The sequence below is a fragment of the Molothrus aeneus genome, chromosome 1 (genome assembly GCF_037042795.1).
Source record: "Molothrus aeneus isolate 106 chromosome 1, BPBGC_Maene_1.0, whole genome shotgun sequence".
In the NCBI taxonomy this organism is placed as follows: Eukaryota; Metazoa; Chordata; class Aves; order Passeriformes; family Icteridae; genus Molothrus; species Molothrus aeneus.
The window spans coordinates 95709749-95720337 of NC_089646.1; the positions used below are offsets into that span (position 1 = coordinate 95709749).

Here is a 10589-nt window from a genome sequence, read left to right on the forward strand (position 1 = left end):
CGGGTCAGGGAGCGGGTCCCGGATCGGGAACGTGTCGGGGAACGGGCCAGGAATCAGGACGCCCCGGGGAAGAAATATATTAATAAAGGGGAAGCCGCCGCCGAACTTTGGGCGCCGAGGTGTGCGGGTACGAGCGTGGGAATGGGGCCTTGCGGTGTGCGGGGCGCAGCCTTACGGGCCGAAGTGCCCCGAACAACGTGTCCTTTTTAGTGATTATTGTTGTCAGAATCAAAGTCTGTGAATTCCAAATAGCTCCCAGTGAGTGATGCCGTGTGGTTCGGTTGGTGAGCGCTACCGTGTCGGTGGCATGTTGGAACAGGGGCGTCTTAGCACGACGGGTTCAAGTAGAAATAATGGCGGGGGAGAGGGGGGGCGAGGCGGCACGGCTCTTCCCTGCCTCCGATGACACCGGGAAGGCCGTCCCAGAGGGAACATCGCGGCTTGTCGCTGCTGCTCGCGATGTGTCGGGGTGCGGCTCCAAGGCGCAGGGATGCCTGGCCGGGGCAAGGACTGGGGTGCAGCGTCGCCGGCGGTGCTGTGGCAGCGCTCCGCTCTGGTCCCGGTGTCTGAATCCCTGACGGGTGCCTGTGCGTGTGTGTGTGTGTGCGTGTGTGTGCCGGAGAAGAGGGGAGGAGGGGGGAAGAGGGGTGGTGGTGGTAGCGGCTGGCGGGAGGGGGATGATTATTGGCAATGGGCGGGAGAGAAAGAGGCGACTCCTGTTTCCTTTTCTTTCTGCCAGCGCAATCTCGGCTCATTTTCTCTAAGCTATACAAGTTCACGGACGAGCTATCTAGCCAACGCGGCTCTCCCGTCATGGACCTCCCAGGTAAAAAAGCCCTTCTCCTCCCCGCCGGCTGTTCTTTTCGCAAAATATCATTTTAAATGGTAGCAAGAATAAGGTTAGGGCAACCGTAGAGATGCCTCTGGGGAAGTGTAGGGGCGATCTCCCAGGAGCGAGATCACCGGGTGTGCTGGTAAACGGGAAAAACTGAGATGCAACTTCAGAGGGAGAAGCCGGGTGAGGCTTTGACTCCTGCGATATGTGTGCATGCCGGGGTGGGAACTGGGGGATATCTGAGCCGGCTGCCTCCTTCTTGCGAGTTTAGGGAGTCGCCGGGGTCGGCAGCAGTGGTGGTAGCCTGGCTTGGGGCGCAGAAGGTTGGGAAGCACACAAATCGGTGCCCGAGCGCGGCAGCCCCCAGGCGGGGAGAAGGGCGGCGGCGGCTTCCAGAGCCCGGCCGGGGCGGGAGCGCTGGGTTCGGGGCGCCCCGGCCGCCAGAGAACTCTACAGATAGGGGGGCAGCTCCATCGAGGGGGGAGAGGGCGCGTTACTTAAAACAAGAACAAAATCTCCTTCCGTGGTGACTGGGGCGTTAAGAGACGGGTACAATCCGGGCTCGCAGATGTAGTTAATAGCGGGGCTGTGGGAAGAAGCGGAGCCGGGTTTTGGAGACCTCATTGGTTGTGGGGCAGGAAAGGGACTGCCCGAGGCACCCGCAGGATGCTCCGCCGGGGGTTTGGGGATGCAGCGCTGCCCCCTCCTCCCCCCTCGGAGTACGGCAGGCTGCTGGGGAACCCGAGAAAGAGGGAACACCGGGCAGCCAGGTGTCTCCCAGACCTGTTGTACTCGCTGGGGCGCCGGGGGCGGGGAGGGGCAGCCCTCCGGGCGGCGCGGTGCCGGCTCCCCGCCTGCCCGCTGCCGTGCTTCACCGCCGCCTTTCCCCTTGGCAGGCTGCTGCGTGCCGCCCGCCCTCTGAGAAGGCTCCTTCGCCCCGCGCAGAGGAGGAGGAGGCGGAGGAGGAGAAGGGGAGGAAGGCGCGGCCGCAGCCGCCGCTGCCCAGCCGCCGTCCCGCAGAGCGCTGGCCGCAGGGCGCCTCGGCGGCAGCAGGCGCGCAGCCCCCTCCGCCTCCCCGCGCCCGCCCGCCCGCCCGCCCGCATGTCGGCGGCCATCCGGAGCGGCGGCGGCGGCGGTCCGGCGCCGGGCATGGGGCGGCGGCGGCGGGGGGCGCTGCCGGAACCGGCGGGCGGCTGCTCCTGCTGCCTGGCGGCGGCGCTGCCGCTGCTGCTGCTGCTGCTGCCCGCCGGGTGCCCGGTGCGGGCGCAGAACGACACGGAACCCATCGTCCTGGAGGGAAAGTGCCTGGTGGTCTGCGACTCCAGCCCCTCGGCCGACGGCGCCATCACCTCCTCCCTGGGGATCTCGGTGCGCTCGGGCAGCGCCAAGGTGGCCTTCTCGGCCACCCGCAGCACCAACCACGAGCCCTCCGAGATGAGCAACCGCACCATGACCATCTACTTCGACCAGGTCAGGCGCCGCCTGCTTCGCCTTCGCTACCCCTTGTCCCCGCGTCCTGCGCGGGCATCCCCCGCCCCTGCCTCCCCTGGCTGCACGCATGTTCTCCTCCTGGCCCCAGTTCCATCTCCTAATCCCGACCCACCCGCTCAATAGCGACTTCACGTCTCAACGGCCCAGAAAGACTTTGGAAAGTTCTTTTAGGTAGCTGCGGGGCTTTCCTAGGGTGGTACCGGGGGTGAACATGCTGTCTGCTTGTCCGGTCACAATCGCTAGTACGGAAAGAGCTTTAAGGTGAAAGTCTGTGCCTCGGACGCGTGCGGGGGCGCCTTGCAGTCAAGGATTGCCTCGGCCAGCCAGGAACGACCCGGGGGAAGCGTGAGCATCCCTCCTTCGGTGCAAATTCAGAGTGGTACCGACGAGGAGTCGCCGGATCAGCCTGTTCGGAGCGCATTTAGCAATGCCACAGCATCTCTCAGAGGGAGGGAGGGATGAGGAAGAAGAGGGTGTTTCCCGCGTTATCAGACGAGGCAAACGGTGTCCCCGGTGGGCTATATAGGAATGGTGTTACCCCGCACGGCATGCGCCGGGCAGAGCAGAGGACAACCTGCTCTGCTTGTCCTGTCCCTGCCTCGTCGCACCGCTCCCCTCCCGGACACCAAACCCCGTCCATTCACTTTATTTTTGCGATAAAATTTCTTTTTTTCCTACCACTTCTGACTCCTGAAGTAGTATTGCAGAGTCAGGCGAAATTAGCATACTAGACTGTTTTCTCTGGGCTTGTTTGTTTGTTGTTGTTTAGGTTATTTGTTTGGGTTTTTTACCTGTCTGGTTGTCATTTATCTGTCTGCCTGTCCTTCCTAATGAGTTTGCACAGCCATTCGTCGCATACGAGATCTCATAAAATTAGATCAGTAGGAAAAAAAAAACCAAAACAACAAAAAATCAACCCCCCCAACTTGCTAAATATATAGCATATGTTCGATGCTTTACCCGGCAACGTGCAGTTCCTAGGAGTTTGAAGGCGTTTTCTCGGTGCTCCCACAATAAGGTTTTTTTAAATCTTTTTTTTTTGTTCTTTTTTTTGGAGGGAACTATAGACTTTGGATGTTTGGGAGGAAAAAGCTTGGGATTTGGGAGTGGGGGACGATGGTATTTTTTTTTTTCTCTTGTTTTGCATTTTTTCATTAAAGCTGAGTTTTAGCCCGCAAACGGAGCGTGACGGGCGTGCCCCATGGGGTGGGCACGGCGGAGCAGCCGGCTCAGGCGCACCCGCTCGCCGGACGGCATCGCCACCGACCCTCAGGTTCTCCTCTGCCCGTGCCCTTTGAGCCAAACCCTGCTCCCGTCACAGGAGCCCGGACGAGGCGCCAGAGGATGAGCCGAGGCCAGGTCCCTGTCACATCGGCGGGATCGGCAGGGTGCGGCCGCCGCTTCCGAACGAGGCTCTGCACATCTGCCGGAGTGCTCAGCTCTTCCTCTTTTTTTTTTTTTTTTTTTTTTTGTTTTGTTTCGTTTCAAAAAAAACCATTGAAATATATGAAAAATTAAGGTTATTGCCGGGAAGGAGGAGCGAGCCCACCCCAGCCTCCTGAGGAGCTTGTGGGCCAAGGGGCACAGCCCTCCAGAGGGACAGAACATGAGCTGGCAGATGTTGCTGTTGCTGAGCATCCTCTTTCTTCCTTTGCCCTTCTCTGTAGTGCAGTTTTAGTTCTATACTCTACTAACCTCAAGGCCAGCTCTGATTTCAGTAGTGCTATCTAAAAGACATATTTCCGTTATGAGCTAATGACTTTTGGTATTTTTCCTACCTTTTTCCCCCTCCCTCCTTCCCTCCATTTCACACTCCTCCCCCTCTTCCTTCTGCCACCTTTGCTTTATTGACAGCTCAGTGTGGACATTTGCACTTAATCTAACAGGCTTTGGAGATCATTTTTGTGTAACTAAATTGCTTTATTAACTCTGATGCCTTTTAAATGCCTCTGTAGCTTGATTCCATTCCCCTGCCATGCACTTTTAATTGTGCTGCAAATGCCATTTTGACTATGCTTTATGTTGGTCATTGAGCTCATGTCAAATTTTTGCTGGTGCTTCTCTAAGGTGGAGTCTGATTTCTCTGATTTCTCTCTTTCTCTTTCTCCTTTTCTTTGTTCTGTTTTATTTGTTTGCATTCCAGGTATTAGTTAATATTGGCAACCATTTTGATCTTACTTCCAGTATATTTGTAGCACCAAGAAAAGGGATATATAGTTTCAGTTTCCACGTGGTCAAGGTCTATAACAGACAAACCATCCAGGTGGGTTCTAATCGAAAGAAAATGCTGTCCTTCCTTTCATTCTCTTTTTTTTTTTTCTTCAAATGCTCATTTCAAGACTCATATTAAAAAAAAAAAAAACAAACAAAAAACAGAAGTTGAAGAATGAGATTGTGGGTTATTTTTAAAGAGTTCTGTATACATGACAGAAATCATGCATTGCCTATTTCCTTAGCTTAATTCAACCTATATTCTGCCCTGTACAAAAATATAGTGATGTGCACAGGGCAAAAAAATCATTGAGAGTATTGAGAAAACTCAGGTTTTGTCTCTTTGCACTTTTTAGGTGAGTTTAATGCAAAACAACTACCCAGTGATTTCAGCTTTTGCAGGGGATCAGGACGTCACCAGAGAAGCAGCCAGCAATGGGGTCTTGCTCCTCATGGAAAGAGAAGACAAAGTGCATCTCAAACTGGAAAGGGGTAACCTCATGGGAGGGTGGAAATATTCAACCTTTTCCGGCTTCTTAGTCTTTCCACTATAAAAGAAGGCCAAATAGGAGACAGATCCATGAGCTGGAGCAAGGATTCAATTGTTAATGACACCCTGAACTTGGCAGCACATGACAATATTTTCAGTCACCCCGTCAGACTGTCACAGTAGAAGAATGATAACCTTCTAAACTCCAACATTTGCTTTGAATATTGACAATTCCTTGGAACCTGCGCCTCTAATTAGTTTTAGACGACAGTGATCTTTAGGAGAAATGAAATTATCGACCTGAGCAATTTGTACCTGTGATTGTAAAGTCAATTTTGGATTTTATTGTTGGGATCATTGACTTTCTTATTCTTTTTATTTTTCCTCTTTCATTTTTTCCTCTTTTTCTTTCTCTTGTTGTTGTCCCAATGAAACAAATAACTCAGACCACAGAATCACTTTGTCAAAGGCTCACTCTAGAGCCAGAAGAATGGAGTGTTCAGCCCAATGAGGTGTTCTTCCATGCTCTATTTCTTTGTGTTGTATAGCCTTAAGGAAAAAAAGAAAAAAAAAAAAAGAAAAGAAAAAAAAGGAAAAAAAAAGAATGGCTTCAGTCTCAGTCCTGTATTTTTTCTGGGGGAGGGGGATTCTGGACATTACTGTGTCAAGAAGTGCTTTATCCAGTGAAGCAAAATTTGCACGATTGGAACCTTATTTGTGTTGTTTGTGTTTTTCATCAACTTTTTATTTTTCCTGATCTTTGTTTGTGTGTGCTAAAAATGTAAGCTAGATTGATCAATAAGACAAAACAAAGCACATATATACCCTGTAGCTCTAAGTAAAGCTAACCAGTGAACAATTTCTGTCTGCACTTTCCAGCTGATCTTTATAGACCTATTTAGAGAGAGAGAAAGAGAGAGAAAGAGTGAGAGAGCTACATGATCCTTCAATTACAATCTGGAAACCGGTAAAGGAACTGACATTTCTGACTTGTCCTGACATTTCTAGAAGCAACAGTGGAGGCTTTGAATATCTTCTCTGACCATACCCTAAAATATATACTTTCTTTGCATTACTATATTTTGGGTGCTTTTATCCAATATTTATTTGATATATTTGTCCACTAATGCTTGAGTACACATTGTGGAAGCACAGAGAGATGGCAGAGCAAATTTTTCCTCTTCCAAATTAAATAAAACCATCTCTACTTGAGCTGTCCTTGGCAAGTATTGGAGGAGTAGACACAAGCATCTTTGACAGGCTTAGGGAGAGGGGCCTCAGAGGGAGAGTGGCCTCAGAGGATCAACAAATGCTCCAGAAGCTGGCACTGGTGCCATGCATATATTCACTGTGTCTGCTCTTCCCAACACAAATGGCCTCAAAGTTCCCGGGGTGGACTGACATCGATGTTGAACACCGAGAAAATTGTTATCCCATTCAACAAGAGGTAAAATATCAGGCCAATGTCAATTGTATCCTTTTGCCTCATTCTCAATAAACTGATCCTGTTTCTTCAGTTTTTTTAAGTTTATTTTTTTAGTTCAGTGGGGTTTTTTGGGTTTTTTATAGTGGTGTACTAGGCAATATGCTGAGGAAAATCTTGTTTGAGAAGATCCAGGAGGAATGTTTATTTTATAGAATTTTTATCGATATTTATTTAATTTGAAATGTGTCATTTTATTATGAATCCCCTAAGGGTGGATGTGCATAAGAATTTATTTTTTGTCAAATTTACTCCTCTGCCACAACCAAATATAATGGAAAGGCATTTTCAGGAAAGCAGTGGTAACTACATTGTATTTCAAAATTATGGTGGACGTGTCATTCTCATTGTAAATTTATCATTCAAGGGACAAAATTAAAGTCATATATTCTTAAAAAACCCTTATCTGTGTTGCTTATATACCTCAGATGACTAATATATAAGCCAATTCAATATTTAACATTTTTGTGCATTTTCACCATTGATGTGGTTTGTTTGCTTTGCCGTTTCACTTTGCCGGTTACTTAATGAATTGGTTTCAGGTTGTTGGTTCTTTTAATGGGTTGCATTTTCTAGTTCCTCTTTGTGCTTTGGCATGACTGCAATGTTTCTAGTTGCAAAATACCACAGGGCTAAGTTTAAGTACATGAAGTAAAACCTGAGTCAGCAGCAACCTTTTTCTATTAAAATACAATAAATACAGTTGTCTTAATGGTAGACATTGTAAAACTACTTCTTGTGTTTATAACTCGATCGTGTCACTTAAGGAGACAGAAACTGAGGTGGGTTCAAGTTCCAAAGTTTTTAATTTCTACTATATTTTTAATTTAAAATAAAAACACTCAGTCAAAATAATTTAAAATAAGAATTACTCAGTTTTGTTTTAAAATTCTGCCTACCATAACCACATTCAGTTTTCCCATTTATTTCAGTTCATTTGGCTTGAATAAGGCAATGACATCTTAGTTCTGGCTCTCTCCTAAGACAAATGAGCTTAATGGCAATGTTTTCCTTGGAACTATCCTTGGAAATTTCTTAGGCCATTGAAGCTGAATATCTCACTTCATGTATTCAAGCTCAGTAATCTTGACCATGTTTTTTTTAATAAATATTTTTAAATGATAGCCAATCTTCTGAATTTAAAGAGGGTATCTCATACAATGCTACTTTCCCTCTGCTACTCTTGTGTCCTTCATGATAAGCTATAGAGTTAGGACTCCTATATAAGCAGTTACAATAAATGGAAAATGTGGAGTAAATTCTTATTGTACACTAATTGCAATCATTTTTTTTTCTTTTATGTCCTTTGCAATATTTATTATTACCTTTTTCCTTTTAATTTTGCATCTGGGTTTGAGAACATGCAATCTACTTGCTATTGGAAATGGTAGAAATCTTGATGTTTTCATAAGGTGTGGATATCATGACATACTTTATGTTGGAGGAAAAAAAATGTACAATTGCAGCATTGGAGATTGCAGGAACTATGAAATCAGAATTATTAAAGGAGCCTCCCAGTACATCAAGAGTAAGCTTATAGAAAATAATTTATGTAAATAAATAGTTTGGGTAACATTCAGAGTTGGTTTAAATTTAATGTTGAGGGGCATCACGAGAGTTAGAGGTGTAAGACACGTGGTACTGAAGTAGACCAGTGGCACCATAATGACTGGTTCCTGTGGGAGCAACAGCACAAGACCCCTTCCAACAGCTTTCAAGCTTTCTCATTAGCTGCTGTGTAACAGTTGTAACATATTCCTATGAAACCACTGTCTGTTTGACTGCTTCCCTTCAGGAGATGATCTGTACCTGGGTGTTGTTGGTGTTCACTGTTTTAGTACTTCTTCAGCCTACTTACGACAGGGTGGAAGCCAGGAGCTGTATTAGGAGTGATAAATTCTCATCATATATATCACTGCCTTCCTCTGAGTTTTATACCCGTAGTTTGAACACAGCCTTGCGAGAGAGCCTGTGTGCTCTCACCTCCCCCTGAGACAGTGGGTGTGATGGATGTGTGGTGTATCTCATTACTGGTCAGCATCTTGCAAGCTGGATCTGTGGGAGGAGGAGAGAGACAGGACATGAAACTAAGGAGTTGTTTAGAAGTTACATTGTGTTTGTCAGCTGTGACTTTTTTAACTTTTAGAGAGAACATTTTGTTTTTATTGACCAAATTTGTTTCTTGGACAATCTGTCAAAGTAGAAGATAGGCTAAAACGGCTTGTTACTGGTGGATTTATTCAGAAATAGCTGAAAGTGGTTTCATGTCCTTCTAATGTGACATTGGTTTCAGGAATAGGCAGAGTCACAGGTAGCATTGTTTAAAAATATCTCTTATGAATAATAGTCTGCTTTGATTCAGGATAACTTTCTAATGGTAATGAACACTCAAAAAGCATTGTCATTATTATACTTCATTTTCATGTGTAATGTCTTGTCATTAAGCAGTTATATGTAACTAAAGAAATACAACCAATTCCCCTCTTTTAATATATTGTTGAAAGGCCAAGGAATGTTCTGAGTTATTGCATAGTTTCTAGATTTGGAGCCACTTACTGTTTTGAACAATTTTCCAGGATCACTTATCGTGAGGAGTCATGCCCAATTTTAAATCACAGTAGTAAACGATGATACATTGTAAAATATGCATTTTCTTCATAGAGTGGCTTCTTTTATCTGACATTATTTCACCTGTCAGAATGCTTAAAATAGAACTTTATGATTGCTGGCCATCTGTTAATTAAGTCACACTTGGAGTTTATAAATTCCTGAGAATTTTTGATATCCATCGTGAGCGTAGTTAGACACAGACTAGGTGGCTGGGCAGATGATAAACAAGCATTTAGATCAGGTGTTTATATAATCAAGTATCAGTAAAATTCAAGTGTTCCATGGTGAGATAAATACATTGTCATTTCAGCTAAGAGGCTGATCTTGCTTGTCTCACTCACTTCAGTGAAGTCTGTTCCCCTTATGAATGGACTTTACTTGAGTGCCTCTTAACATTAAGTTTACACCAACTCTGAATGTTACCTAATCAATTTATTTACATAAATTACTTTGTATAAGCCTACTTTAATGTGCTGGGAAGCTCTTTTAATTGTTCTCAAATCATAATCCCTGTTGCAATCTACAGAGGTTCTGCTCCCCCTCTAACAAAAAATATATCAGGATATCTGATATTCTAATAAGTACACCAAAATGTCTGCTGTTTCCTATAACAGGTGAGTGGAGTTTATGAAAAACATCAGTACCATTGAGCTTGAAAGGTATGGTTTGGATTTGGTCATGATCTAGGATTATGTTCATTTAAAAACCAGTGGCAGTAATCGTGCAAACCCTTAGTTAACACAACTATTCTTAGGTGTTGATGTATTTCAACACTAATCATACTTCTGATAATATAAGTAAAGGTGTACAAATATATTTTGAATGCATGTTTTAAATCTTTCCCCAAACTAGTCATGTTTATGGTCTTATCTAAAATAATCATGCTTTATTTTTTTCTTATTTCCTATTGCAAATAAAATATAAAGATCACTAATTGTACTTAACGTTGAGTGTCATGATGCAAATACACTTCACATACCAAGTTTATCTAAAATCTCCCGTTTCTTAGCTCATATAGCTTAACCTATTTAGTGAATCATCTCTGCTATTCATCAGCAAAATAAAGTTGCCTAACTTGCTAGTTCCCTGCAGATCACATACAACAGATGGTATAAGTAATGACATAGCAAAACATGGAGAGCAAGCAAATAATGACTATAAATTCTGCACCAAAAAAAAAAAAGGTCTGCATCAACAGAAATTCAGGTCTTATTGAAAAATGCTCCAAAACTCATAAAATATCATAGTTAAGCTTTTAAATTAATCTTTCTGACTGATAGTATTTCCATTGTAATAATGAAGTGTTACTTTCACCATAGGAATAAAAATAATTTAAGTTGTTTTGTGAGATCACTCAAGGGTTTTGTGAGATCAACTCACAAAACAATTAAAAGACCCTTGCTCAGCATATTGATATATTCAGTGCTATTAATTCAATCAAAACCTAAATTCATAAATTAGTAATTAGT

At 45.0% G+C, this 10589-nt stretch overlaps 1 protein-coding gene and 1 long non-coding RNA gene across 2 annotated transcripts; both read left to right on the forward strand.

Annotated features, from left to right (window-relative positions):
* The first annotated feature begins 434 nt into the window (after positions 1-434).
* On the forward strand, positions 435-1905 carry LOC136554299 (uncharacterized). Its single transcript, XR_010783309.1, has 3 exons — positions 435-587; positions 740-826; positions 1732-1905. It is a non-coding gene; the product is annotated as an uncharacterized lncRNA (long non-coding RNA).
* Positions 1906-1969: 64 nt separating this feature from the next.
* CBLN2 (cerebellin 2 precursor) lies at positions 1970-10059 on the forward strand. The gene is made up of 3 exons (XM_066561168.1): positions 1970-2305; positions 4470-4589; positions 4894-10059. Exons 1-3 carry the CDS (start codon positions 1985-1987, stop codon positions 5089-5091), a joined length of 639 nt encoding a protein of 212 aa, XP_066417265.1. The 5' UTR covers positions 1970-1984; the 3' UTR covers positions 5092-10059.
* Positions 10060-10589: the final 530 nt, after the last annotated feature.